General features: G+C 40.8%; 1 protein-coding gene across 7 annotated transcripts in view; it reads left to right on the top strand.

Annotated features, from left to right (window-relative positions):
* The window catches only part of Lin54 (lin-54 DREAM MuvB core complex component), a 73,114-nt gene extending 60,222 nt beyond the window's left edge, over window positions 1–12,892 (top strand). For 6 of the 7 annotated variants that reach the window (XM_028867265.2, XM_028867269.2, XM_037209219.1 and 3 more), the window contains exons 8-13: window positions 212–303; window positions 961–1,032; window positions 2,302–2,404; window positions 2,556–2,693; window positions 7,187–7,389; window positions 10,637–12,892. In XM_028867265.2, the coding sequence (XP_028723098.1) occupies window positions 212–303; window positions 961–1,032; window positions 2,302–2,404; window positions 2,556–2,693; window positions 7,187–7,389; window positions 10,637–10,838 (810 nt within the window). In that variant the 3' untranslated portion in view covers window positions 10,839–12,892. The remainder of the gene's footprint in view (window positions 1–211; window positions 304–960; window positions 1,033–2,301; window positions 2,405–2,555; window positions 2,694–7,186; window positions 7,390–10,636) is intronic. The other variant, XM_037209220.1, reaches the window with a different exon arrangement.
* Window positions 12,893–14,087: the final 1,195 nt, after the last annotated feature.

Here is a 14,087-nt window from a genome sequence, read left to right as displayed (position 1 = left end):
TTTTTTTTAATATCTGTAACATTCAATGCTGTAAAACATTCATGCATTTTCACTAGTATTAGTTGAGGTCTTTGGAAACACACCATGAGGCTTATATGAAATCCCCCATTGTTTTTCCTTTTTTGAGTAGACATACTTCTTACTCATTGTTATGTCTGAGAGTGCTATCCATTTTTGCAAATATTATATGAATTTATTTCTTTGCCAATAGTTGCAGCAGTCTTCATATGTATCTATAGCAAGCAACTCTAATTTTACTGGAACATCTGGTATCCAGACACAGGCAAGGCTTCCATTCAATGGGTGAGTACTTTTTAAATATGTAAATTCAGTTACTAAGTCAGTTTAAGCACAGCATTAATAGATTTATTCCAAATATGTTGCATTTGATTTTCCCTTTAAAGCTGTGTATTTGTCTAAAGGACTCTGTTTTGAAATACTTCAAGTGAACAAGTGTGGAGAGCATCAGTGAGGACGCCCTATGGCTTTGCCAGTTTTACCATGTTTTCCCACTCACTCTGAACATTGTAAAGTGATGTTACCTGTTGTTTTTCACTGGGTTAAGCTTTGGCTTTTTGTCATTGTTTCGCTGTTGGTTGCTGCTTTGCTCTAGCAGCTTGTGAGCAGTGTGGAGTTAGTTAGAGGGGGTCAGTCCATCCCTGCTGCCCTGTCCTTCCACACACCAGCTTCTCCTTCCTGCTTTCCTTTCATAAGTAAACCCGAGGAGCTTTGGGGCTGTTTTCAACCTCTGTTCCTTTAGAGGAAAGAATGTGTGTCACGTATTCTTGACAAGCAGTTGTTGATCATATTTTTAAAATTGTAAATGGAACAATCTAGTAAAATTTTGCTAGAAATGGATGCATCTATTTGTTTTACTTTAGGAGGAATTTATAGATTGAAGTTGTTTCTAGTTTTAAGTAATTTAATTAATTGAAATTATTTTTTTGTGTCTCTGGATAGCATAATCCCATCAGAGTCTGCCAGTCGGCCCAGAAAACCCTGTAATTGTACAAAGTCACTGTGTTTGAAATTGTGAGTAATTTATTATTCTTTGCTTGCTTGATACACCTAGAAATGTTCTTAAAATTAAATGAAGTTAGTTGGGCATGGTAGTACAAGCCACATAATCCTAGCACTTGACAATGGAATCAGAAGGATCCTCAGCTACATAGTGAGCTGGAGACTAGCCTGAACTACATGGAACCCTGTAAGTAGTTAGATGACAGATAGATAGATGGAGAGATCTAAATAAACTTAAATGTGAATGGTTGAACACATGCTGTAGCATAAAAACTATCCTTCCATTGATTTAGAAGAAGATAATCCGGGCATGGTGGCCTATGCCTATAATCCTGGCACCGAGGAAACTGTGGCAGGAGGATGGACAGGAGTTCAGGATCATCCTGGCCTATCTGTGGTAGTGAGTGTGGGACAGCCTAGACCATAGTGTAAGACTCTGTTTGTAAAAACAACAAACAAAAACAGAAGAAAATAATGTTAGAGTTTTCCATACACAAACGAGTAGGGCCTAGGGACCCAGCAAAATAAGACCTAGGTTATGTCTCATTATTAACAAGTTTGGTCTTGTTTATAACCTTATGTGGTCCCCCAGCTAGGAAGTACTGTAGTTTTAAAGTCACTGAGTGAGGGCCTGAGAGTTGGCTCAGTAGTTAAGAGCACTAGTTGCTCTTGCACAAGCCCAGCACCCAAATAGGTGCTCACAATCACCTGTAACTTCAATCACAGGGTATCTGACACCCTCTTCTGACCTCCATGGGCACCAGGCACACACATACATGCAGGCAAAACACTCAAACACATAAAATAAATAAAAAACAAACAAGTTAATTAGATAATTAATTTTCTCATTAGGATTAAACTAAAAGATCTGACATGAGCAAGTTCAGTAAAATGTACTGGTTCTATTGGAGATTTGGGATCCCAAGCAGCACTACTCCAGTGCCTGCGAGTCTGTAGTAAGAATGAAGCCAGTCTCCTTTTGCTCAGGACTTTGAAATAACTCACTTTAGGGCACATCAAATCACATAGCTCTTGTGTTGGCATCTGTTAGTTGGACTAGGTTTTTGGGATGAAATTCCAGGAGTTGGTGGCTCAGATTTTGAGCTCTCATATGTGATTGACAATCTGTATATGCGGTTGTTAATCCTGTGTCTAAGGAGCTCTGAGTCCATTCCTAAAATGTAAGACATTTATCACAGAGGTAGAAGGTATGTGTATGTATAATTATTTGCTATTTTATTTAAAATGACTTTTTAATCTTGTACTGATTTTTATCTTCAGATACTGTGATTGCTTTGCAAATGGTGAGTTTTGCAACAACTGCAATTGTACCAATTGTTACAACAATTTGGAACATGAAAATGAAAGACAAAAGGCAATAAAGGTGATTCTTTTCATTTAACTTACAAAAATCTCCTTTTACCTCTTTTTAAAGAACTCGGTTGTTTTACAAAGGTAAATACCACTTCTTTACTTTTGAAATATTTAAATTGAATCTATGGTTTAACCTCCGTTGGTGTTTGTTTGTTCCAAAGGCATGCCTTGATAGAAATCCGGAAGCCTTCAAGCCGAAGATAGGGAAGGGAAAGGAGGGAGAGTCTGACCGGCGGCACAGCAAAGGGTGTAATTGCAAACGGTCAGGATGTCTGAAAAACTACTGTGAGTGCTACGAGGTAAGACGCTGCTGGTGGAGGTCATCCAGCCGCCTTTCGGAAATGTTACTTCACGACTGGCAAACCAGTGTGCTGTTAGAATTGTAAACATGCAGTTAGTGCAGGGCCCTTGGAGGAAAGACTGGCACCTTCCAGGCAGGGCTTGAGAAGAGCCGTTCCTTAGACTCATCATTCCAGATGGGGGTCGCTTTCATTATCTGAGCTACAAGTCTGACTTAATTAATGGTCATTACTCGAGTGTGTGAATCAGAATACCAGTATACTAATTTCTCACTTAAAATGGTAGCATCGCCACAGAGTGCCTGCAGCAGAACTTCTGGACCACGTACAGTACTACCCAGCTCCCTCCATGGACTTCTTAGCTATGTATGGACACCAAGTCGTCTGCATTCTGGGTAACCCTGACATCAAAGGTTGTCCTGACTAACTAACTAGGCCCTTGAGGAGGACTGCTCTGCAGGAGGGAGCACATGACTTGTTGTAGTTGAGTTACCGTTTACCCTGAGCTCACTGGATCCCTGCTCACTACTTCCATGATGCTTGTCCAGCTGGGTTTGTTTCTGGGCCTGCTGTTTTCTCTCTCTGGAGAATGTATTTGCTGCTCTGTCTTTACAGATCATGTGTAAAATCATCTGCTTCTTGCTTCAGACAGAGTCTTTTTTGTTTTGTTTTGTTTTATTTTGTTTTTTTCAAGACAGGGTTTCTCTGTGTAGCTTTGCTCCTTGCCTGGAACTCACTCTGTAGCCCAGGCTGGCCTCAAACTCACAGAGATCCGCCTGTCTCTGCCTCCTAAGTGCTGGGATTAAAGGTGTGCGCCACCACCGCCTGGCCAGACAGGGTCTTAAACTTATTTATTTTCAAAGCTTAAGTGTAACAGTCTGCCTGTACCTGATATTAACCCTTTGGTTGAGTCCTTCCTATAGTTAGCTCTTCTATATTTTCAGTCTTTCAATGTCATTTTCAAAGGGGAACTCTCCTCACCCCCAATCTTGACAGAAAGCCTAGCCTTTCATTTGGCAAAATCACACAACTCATGGGTACACCCTTCCTTCGAAAATATATCCTGCATTCCCATTACTTTCTCCCATATAAAACTAACCCTGTTAAGGTTTTGTGTGCTGTGTTCTTTGTGAATTTACTATTTAAAAAGTCAAGTGCTGGTTGGTAGAGCACTTGCCCAGAATGTACAAGTCCAGCTTGTATGTATTTATCGAAAATGAATAATGTAATCAAAAGGTCAGTTTCTCTCAAGGTAGGAACTAGTGTGTTCATCCCACAGTCAATTGAAGTGGAAAGCATAGGACCTTTTTAATTCTGTGACTTCCTGAAATCCAGCAAGCCAGTTTTCCAGCCAATGCTAGAATACTTTTGCTTTTTCATTGGACTAATTCATAAAACATTTGGCTTGTGTATATAAACCATGGCATAGAAAACTTGGAGTGAATATGTATGAAACAAGTGGACCATTTTGGATTTGAAAGCCATTAGAGCAAATCTACAGAAAGAAGAGAAGACAGGCTTTGCTCTAAAGCGAAGTCCAAGGGGCACAGTCGTTTGTGTCTATGGCACAGAGCAGTCAGGACAAGCTCGCTCGTGTGAACCTCACAGTATGTGAACATAATCATTCAGTTGAGCTGGTAACAGGCTATAGATTAGTAGAAGCAGAAAAAACAGTGGGGTGGTTAGAAAGTGTTAGCAACTATATCCCGACAGACACTCTGCTTAACAACTGATTTGTCATTCTAAAACTCATTTACAAAAAGAACAGGAAAATGAAAAAATAGGAATATATCAAGTAATGAGTAGCAGTGGTTAATTGGCCAGTTGGATTGGTGATGTTTTCAGCAGTTTGAGGTTTTTGTTGATACCTTGACATGCAGTTGAATTGGTTTTTGGTCCTGTTGGTTTACCTCTGGACAACACATTCAAGTTTATCTCACCTGTCCTCAAGGATTATTTGATTATGTGTGACTCTGCATGCTGTTTAAATACTTCTGCTCTTTCTTGTGTTACCCAGCTCTGCTTCGACTTCTGGGGAGGCAGAATTAACAAAGCTAAATAGATAACATATTGTTTTCCCATTGGCACATCGGCTGCATCTGAACCTACTGCTGTTTCAGCCAGTGCTTGTGCCTCTGCAGTTACTGGCCACTTCTCAAGCAGCTGCCCAGGACTTTACATCCTGCAGGATCCACCTCTGCCGCTGCCACCATCTGTAGTTTTTCACTAACTACCAGTAAGACTGGAGAGTCAGAGGGTGGGGTGAAAACCTGCTAGCTCAGAGAGCGTAAGGAGCAACCAGCTGACCTTCCCTCTTCAACAGTGTCTCGGAAAGAAAGCATCCTAGTGCTCTGCCAAACCAAAAAAGACTGCCATGCTCCATCCCTCCCTACCACTTCTGTGTGTCTCTGTCCATCTTCCAAACTCCCTGTGGCTCTCTAAGATTACTTTCTGTCAACAAGTTTCTGAGCCAGCAACTAGTGAGCCTTCTCACCCAAGGTTGATTTTATTTAATTAATGCAAATGCAACTTGGGGTTTACAGTGTGATTGAATATCCCACAACAGCATATTGTTATAATTTCTTTCCTGAGCTCTGACCCTGTCTCCAAAAAATAAAAAAGGGAGGCTGGGCGGATGTGGTGGCACACATCTTTAATCACAGCAACTGGGGGGCAGAGGCAGATGGCTTTCTAGAAACTCAGCACCAGCCTGCTTTATATTACTTCCAGGCCAGCCAGAGATACATAGTGAGGCCTGTCTCCCAAAAATCAACAAAGAAACAAAAGCCCTAAGTCAGCAAAAGATAGGGAACTCCAGTTCTAGGCAGTCTAGTGCCCTCTTCTGGCCTCTTCAGATATCAGGAATGCACAGGGTACATATACATCCATCCATTCTGGCAAAACACTCATACACACTATTTGAGACAGAATTTCTCTGTGTAACAACCCTAGTTGTCCTGTAACTTGCTCTGTAGACCAGGCTGGGCTCCAACTCACAGAGATCCACCTGCCTCTGCCTCCTGAGTGCTGGGATTAAAGGCATGTGCCACCACTGCCCGGCTGTGCTTTGCTGTTTACACCTTCCTCATCACATTGGAAGCCCAGAATGGTGGCGCACACCTTAATCCCAGTACTCAGGAGGCAGAGGCAGGTGGATCTTTGTGAGTTCAAGAACAGCCTGATCTACAGAGTGAGTTCCAGAACACCTAGAGCTATGTAGAGAGACCCTGTATCAAAAATAATCAAAAAAATTATTTTGGATAATAGTACAAAGAGTTATAGTGCCTGTATTGGTGGAAATACTGGAAAGCCTTAATGTACACATTGGTGGTGAGGTGTGAGAATCAACCTCACCACTTCACTTACAGTACACATATGCTTTGACCTAGAGTCTATTCTAAAAAATCTAGTTCAGAGAAATAGAAGTTGTATTTGGATATTCCTCCCTCCAAAACAAACAAACAAATAAATAAATGCCAACCCTTTTTATGAATTGCTTTGTTCCCCAAGAACTTAAACAAACACCCACTAGGGGATGAATGACCCAAAACCATGGCACATCACGCCAGGGCCAGCCCTGTGGGTGGCTTGGAGGAGACAGAGTTGTGAAGTTAAGGAAAGGAGGTGCAGCAGAGCGGGCGGTGACTTTGTAAGACAAGCGGAAAGAGAGTTCTGTATTTGTCAGCTGCTCTTTGCACCAAAGGTTTGGGGTTTCGGGCTTATTTATTTATGTGTGTGTGTGTGTGTGTGTGTGTGTGTGTGTTTTAAGTGGTTTCATGTAGCCTAGGCTGGCCTTCAACCACTACATAGCTCAAGCTGGCCTTGAACTACTATCATCCTGCTTCTGTTTTCCAAGTGCTAAGTTTATAGATGTAGGCCATTACCTAGCTTCAGTCTGTGTCTTTATGTAAATATACTTTATATTTTTACAGAGGGGAACATACTGGTTTATGGTTTTGGATTGTCCAAGGGCTTGAGACTGAACGAAGGAGGAAAAGCCAACGCATGAAATCCCCCTTTTCTCCTTTTGTCCTTTTGAGATAAGCTCTCATACTTGTAGCCTAGGCTGGCCTCAAATTCATGAGAGTCTTTGTGCCTCATCTGACCAAGCCCAGGCATGAAATCCCTTTAATGTGAAATTGTGAGTTTATCTGCCTAAGTGTGAGGTCACTGGTGTGTTAATGGTGATGATTGAGGTTGGATTCTTAGTGACCTTTTTAAAATGTTTTCATGTGTTACTTATATTCATTCTGGAGAAAATGTTAGTCCTATCTGTAGTCAGAGTGGATGAGAGCTGGAAGGCCTGGAGTGAAGCAGTGTTCTCAGCTAATCCTTGATTCATCCACCGACACAGCCTTTGTTAGCAGAGCATACTTCCATCGAAGCTTACCTCAGCTGACAAGATAATGCCAGTACTTTCCTGTTGCGGAACAACCTACTTACAGCAATTTTCTGCTTTTGATTTGGAAACTTCCATTTTGTAAATCTTTCAGGCTAAAATAATGTGTTCCTCAATCTGCAAATGCATTGGCTGTAAGAACTTTGAAGAAAGCCCAGAACGGAAGACCTTGATGCACTTAGCAGATGCTGCTGAAGTGAGGGTCCAGCAGCAGACGGCAGCCAAGACCAAGCTATCCTCTCAGATCTCAGACTTGCTGACGAGGCCGACCCCAGCTCTGAACAGTGGAGGAGGAAAGTGAGTCAATACTTCTCAAAGCCTTTTTATCTGGTTCTCAGACGGTCATTTTTAGTAAGGTTTCTTTTTAGGGAGACAAGGTTAAATTCGGACTCTGTGCTGTTGTCAACCTGAATTTTCCATTTCCCTCCGCCTTTCTTACCTTTTAAGTGAGGTGAAGAGCAAGCACGGTCAGAGTCTGTGCTGTTGTACAGTGCACAGAAGTGTTGTAGTTTGCTATGGCTCTTAACTGGATCTCTGCTGACTTGAGGTAAGTATGCGATCTGAGGAACTTGGAAGGAACCCAGTGTTTGTACTTCTTTCCTTGTTCCTCCTCACTTCCTTAGTTCTCGGGACGAGTCTGTGTTCTTAGACTTTCCCACCCTGCACTGGAACAGTGTAGTCTCATTATTTTCTGTTTCACTGGACTCTGAACTCTGGAGTAGAGACAATGATTAAGTCAGACAGTAGGCACAGCTGCTCAGGAGCTGAGGTAGGAAGCAGTGGAGTTCCAGGCCAGCCTGTGCAACAGAGCAAGACCTCATCTCAGAACAGCCGAGCATGGTGGCACACACCTTTAATCCCAGCACTCGGGAGGCAGAGGCAGGTGGATCTCTGTGAGTTTGAGGCCAGCCTGGTCTACGGAGTGAGTTTCAGGACAGGCTCCAAAGCTACACAGAGAAACCCTGTATTAAAAAAATAAGAATAAGGGGCTGGAGAGATGGCTCAGAGGTTAAGAGCACTGGCTGTTGTTCCAGGGGTCCTGAGTTCAATTCCCAGCAACCACATGGTGGCTCACAACCATCTGTAATGGGATCTGGTGCCCTTTTCTGGCCTGCAGGCTGAACACTCACTGTATACATGATAAATAAATAAAATCTTAAAAAAAAAAAAAGAAAGAAAGAAAGAAAGAAAGAGAGAAAGAAGAAAAAACAAAAATAGGTAGACCTGTGTTTTCTATCTTAGTTACTTCTTAGTTGGTGGAAAAAGCACTCTATGTCTCTGGTTTCAGCTTTCTGGTAACTGTAGGAAGCATTTCTGTTGCCAGTGATTTTCAAGGTCTGCTGTTAACACAGTCATTTGGACTTGGATTTTTACTAGTCAGTGTATTAGAGATTTATTTGAGAAATTATTAAGAGAATGAATCTTGTAAATGATCTATTACAGAGGTTTTCAACATGTAGGTAGTGACCTCTTTGAGAACCTTTTCACAGGGGTCACCTAAGACCATCCTGCATATCAGATATTTACATTACAATTCATAACAGTGGCAAAATTGCAGTTATCAAGTAGCAACAAAAATAATTTTATGGTTGGGGGTCACCACACCATGAGGGACTGTACTAAGGGGTCATAGCACTGGGAAGGTTGAGAACTGACCTATTAAATACTTATGTTAAAGAAAGGTTCAATATTTGTAACAGTGAGGTGCTTTTTTGGTATAAAATTGTTTGATTATTAGGTTTTTTTCCTTTTGTTTTAATTTTTAGAGACAGGATCTTACTATGTAACCCATACGAGACTTGAAATTTGTAATCCTTCCATCTCAGCCTCCTGAGTGCCAGGGTTACACACTGTGCTACCACACCCAACTTACCTGTAAGTGTGTGTGTGTGTGTGTGTGTGTGTGTGTGTGTGAGAGAGAGAGAGAGAGAGAGAGAGAGAGAGAGAGAGAGAGAGAGAGAGAGAGAGAGATCAGAGGATTCTGGAGTGGGTTCTTCCTTTTGCCTTTTATGCCCAGGGATAAAACTTTGGTTATCAGACTGGCCATCACCCCAGCCTCTTAGGACGGAAGTATCATTTACAAAACTTTCTTGACTGAAGTATGTAAAAAGGGGCAGATACCTAATTTTTAAAAAATATTTTAATGATACTTTAAGATTACTAAATCTAACCTCTGGATATTAAAGATATCACTACAGTAAAACAGTTCAGCCCCCCCCCCAAATGTTCATGATGGAAGTATAAACACAAAACTATATGCTATAGGGCTGGTGTTATAGCTCAATGATAGAGCATTTGTGTGTGTGAGGAAGTCCTGGTTCAACCCACAGAAATGCAAGCGCACACAAACACATACACACACATGCACACAAACACTACACACTATAATTAAAGCTATGTTTTTGAAAAATTGTATAAGGCCTAGGAGATAGCTCAATAAAGATGGACCTGAATTTGATCCCCAGAACCTACATTTAAAAAGCTGGGCATTTTGTCAGGCAGTGGTGGCGCACACCTTTAATCCCAGCACTCCAGAGGCAGAGGCAGGTGATCTCTCTGAGTTCGAGGCCAGCCTGGTCTACAGAGTGAGTTCCAGGTCAGGCAGGGCTACACAGAGAAACCCTGTCTTGAAAAACCAAATAAACAATAAAAAAGCTGATGTGGTGATGTACATAACTAATCCTAGCTCTGGTCGGTAGACAGGGGAATCTCTGGGGCTCACTGACCAACAAGCTTAACCGACTTGGTGAGTTTCAGGCCAGTTGAGTCCTTGAAAGACAAGGCAGACTGCCCAAGGAATGCTACCCACGTTGTCTCCTGACCTCCACATGTGCATGTATGTACACGTGCATGCACAATTTCACAAAAACATACTAAGAAAAAGGCAGAACTGAAAAATTATGCCAGGATACTTACTTGATTTTGTTGATGCCATACCTGAAATTCTTTCTTTCTTTTTTTCCTTTTGTTTTTTCGAGACAGGGTTTCTCTGTGTAGTAGCCCTGGCTGTCCTGGAACTCACTCTGTAGACCAGGCTGGCCTCAAACTTGAAGAGATCTTCCTGCCTCTGTCTTCTGAGTGTTGGGATTAAAGGTGTGTGCCAGGCATCCGGCTTTTGTTTGTTCTTTCTAACAATATAAGGGAGTGTGGTAGAACCTTGTTTTCAGTAATTCTTTTAGTTCGCAGTAAGGTTCATGGAATCCCTCTGTGTGTCAGAAGGAGGACACCAGACCAGGACAGCACTGGTGGGGTATTCGCACGCTGGGAGACTGAGGGGTAAAATGCCCAGGATAGGTTAGGATTCCATCTTCTCTTTAGCCAGACACATTGTCTGGGAAGTAGATCTTGTTTTTTATGTTAAATGTATTTCCTGGTAAATCTTTTTAGATACGCTCACTGAGAGCAAAACTGTGTCTTAGAGCCCTTGAGGATGTGTTTAACTCACAACCCTGATGTCCCTTATGCTGGTGCAGCATGAAGGTACCAGTGGAATCCCTTATCAACCCCGTGATCATCTGTGTTTCTCTCTCGAAAATCATTTCAGATTGCCATTTACATTTGTAACTAAGGAAGTAGCTGAAGCCACGTGTAATTGCCTTCTTGCCCAGGCAGAGCAGGCAGACAAGAAGGGGAAGTCAAAGGCAGCGGCAGAGCGGATGATACTTGAGGAGTTTGGACGGTGTTTGATGAGCGTCATCAACTCTGCAGGAAAAGCCAAAAGTGACCCTTGTGCCATGCACTGCTAACTCCTGCACAAAAGACGGACGTGAACTGCACAGAGAATCTAAGGTGCCAGGACATTGGATTTTCTAGAAGATAGTTTAACAATTACTGCATTTTAACTCAGCCCTTGTTTTAAGAGACCTGAAACTATAGTATTGAATGAGAAGAAAATTTAAATGAAGAAATTAGTACATTTTAAATCTTAGTTAATTCTGCCTCTGTCCCTTCTAAATTTTTTCTTTAAAATTTTTTCTTTTATTGTATTATATATTTTTTAATTTGCTTGGGTTTCTTAAGAATTAGATGTTCTGTCCTTCTGATTCTATTGACAAAGTACATTCATAAATTATTGTAATATCCTTTATAATGTATGGTGTTGTATGACTTTGTTCAGTAGACAGAGCCAAAGCAGCGTGGGTAGGACCCATTCTTTGGCTCCAGATCTAGAATATTCACAGGTAGAATGTCCACATAACCAGATTCTTAATGAAACATATAATATTTTGTCTAGAAAACACCATCCTTTTAAAGAAAAATCAGCTTTTTTTGGGTGGATTCTGGAATACTGTGTTGTCTTTGGGAAATTGGAAGGGGAACAATCCCCATCACACTTTTCAGATATGAAAGTTGTATTTTCTTTAAAGAAAACAAAATATTAAGGGACAGTAATTTTCAGATGATGGGCAGTATGTCTCTGATGAGGAATGGCTAACATGTTCTGGAATATCTTCATTTTCTTTGAAGGAAGTGGTATATTTTACAATAATTGTCGAAGTCATTATTGATAACTTCTAAAATGAGAGATTGTGTGAATTGAAGTAAACATTTTATGCCAAGATAATATAGGACTCATAAGCATCAAGTATAAAATTTGACTTGGATGGAGAAGCAAGAACACAAAGCTGTGCGATCATGTATGATGAAGTTTTTATCCACACAGTTCTCTGTAGAGTTTTGGAACTAAATTTGAATCAATGTATTACCTAATTTACTGAAATGGGCTCCTAGCAGCTTTCACTATTGTAGTGAGCTACTTTTTATAAAGGCAGTTTAATTCAGCATTGTTTTTAGCCAATGATTTGGTATAAGCTGGGGTATGTGTGTTCTCATAATTGCAGAAATAACCTAAATCATTTTCAGTAACTAAAGACTGTATGATCTTAAGAGCCTATTGTAGTAGGATTCTTGAGTTTATGACAAGGGGGCAAACTATGTTGGAATTGAGGCATTTTGCAAGGTACCTTAGTTCTCGGTAACTATTAGCCTATGCTTATTATTACCCTTCCTACAAGGATTTTATAGTTGTATGTAGTAAGTGTGTATATATGTTCATATGAACATGAAAGATACAGGCAATAGAAATTAATGAAAGAGGATTCCGTTATTCATTAAAGTATCCTCCTTTTAAAGTGTGGATTTATAAATTATAGGGCAGTGACTTTAAATGTAGATAATGCAGACATTCTTAGCACCTCAGTCTAGTGTGTCGAAGTAAACTTTGTATAAATGTAAATTAGTCTAAAAGGACAAAATAATATCTAATCAAGTTATTTTTCAAAAGACTGCAATAAGTTTTTGGTCTAAACCTGAACTTTGTTCATTTTGTATATATTATGTGTTAATTCTAATTGCACCATTGTGATGTGTATTTATATACAGTGTGCAAAATGTTTGTGAATTTTTGATTATAATTGTAGATTATGTATGATGGCATTGCTTAAGAATGTTTTGCTTGTAAAAATTTGAAGGTGCAATCAAATGCTACTAGTTTTGATTTTTCAGAAGCTTCCTGAAGTATCACGCCCTTCCTTCTGTCTGGTACTCACTGAACAACCTTTGTATTAGGCTTTTACATCACATCGCTGAACAAAGTTAATAGCCACATAATTCACCAATTTTAAAAGATTATTTGGGGAGGGTTCGGTATATAATTTTTAAGCCCTATTTACATCCCAAAGTAGAAAGATTATATTTACTAGAGCTATTCAAAAAGTACACTTTTCTATATTGTAAAAACAGGACAGAAGAATAAATCATACAGAAAATAAACATTTATACTCTTCTGTAAGAAAAAAAAGGTTTTGCATTTTTTCTTTAGTTTAGTAATACCAGTTTTAACCATTTCCCATGCAATAAGCCTTTTTAGTTAACCTAATTTTCAAGTACACTTGACATTCCTTCTGAAAAAACTTGAAAGCTCTCATCTTTGCCCAGTTCGTTAGCATGAGTTGCATTGAAATGAGAATATGTCTATGCTTTTTCCACTTCTATGGCAGAAATACTGTCTACTCTCCTAGATGCCTGATGCTTTCCCGACCACCTGCCTTAGTTCTGTGGTTCTGAGACAGTGAAAGCCACCTGTAGGTCTTACGTTTGAGATGGGAGCTGGGTGTGTGGTTACGGAAGTGAGCAGAGCACTGGGTGAAGGAGAGGATGGGCTGGCTTAGCATCCCCAGTTTTTGATACTTCATAACTGACATTTTGCAATCTCATGTAAAATGTGAATAAAAATAGCTTCAGAAAGGTTTTTCTATTTTTGTTCTGTAATGCTGATTAGAAAAGGAATACTCACCACACCACTGAAGCTCACCTAGGACCTTGAGCTCCACCTCTGGGCCAATCAGCTCCCTTAAGCATTCTGGTTTGTTGTTGTTAGGGGAGATGAACTCTGGGCCTTGGGTAGGCCAAGCAAGCACTCTGTCCCCGGGCTGCAGCCATAACCCTGTCTTCAGCCCCTTCTGTAGTGTTTCTGAGTATCTATTCACAGCCCCCCAACCAGCCCATTAGAACTTAACTGTCGAAGTACTTCCTACTATGATTATTAATTAGTTTGCTTCTGTCAGGGGTTGAACTTAGGGCCTCATTCATGTTGGTCCAGCGTTCTGCTACTGAACTCCATCCCCCAGTTGGGAAGCTATTTTCTGTTACGTAAATTATTTAAGCTTACCTCCTTGTTCTGTTACAGTTTCCTTAATGCTGTATCTGTAGACCCAATGTGAGTTTTTTATTGTGTTTATTTTGGTTTTTGGTTCCCTCTGGCCCTCTCTCCCTTCCTTCCTTCCTTCCTTCTTTCCTTCCTTCCTTCCTTCCTTCCTTCCTTCCTTCCTTCCTTCCTTCCTTCCTTCCTTCCTTCCTTCCTTCCTTCCTTCCTTCCTTCCTTCCTTCACACTCTCCCTGTTTAACCTAGGGTCTGGACCTCAAATTCCTAACAGTCCTCCTGACTCCTCAGCTTTTCAGTGTGCTGGGGGAATTGCAGATGTGAGTCGCTCACC

This window comes from Peromyscus leucopus, chromosome 10 (assembly GCF_004664715.2).
Source record: "Peromyscus leucopus breed LL Stock chromosome 10, UCI_PerLeu_2.1, whole genome shotgun sequence".
NCBI lineage: Eukaryota > Metazoa > Chordata > Mammalia > Rodentia > Cricetidae > Peromyscus > Peromyscus leucopus.
The sequence above is the reverse complement of the archived record's forward strand: the minus strand, read 5'-3'. Positions and strand labels throughout refer to the sequence as shown.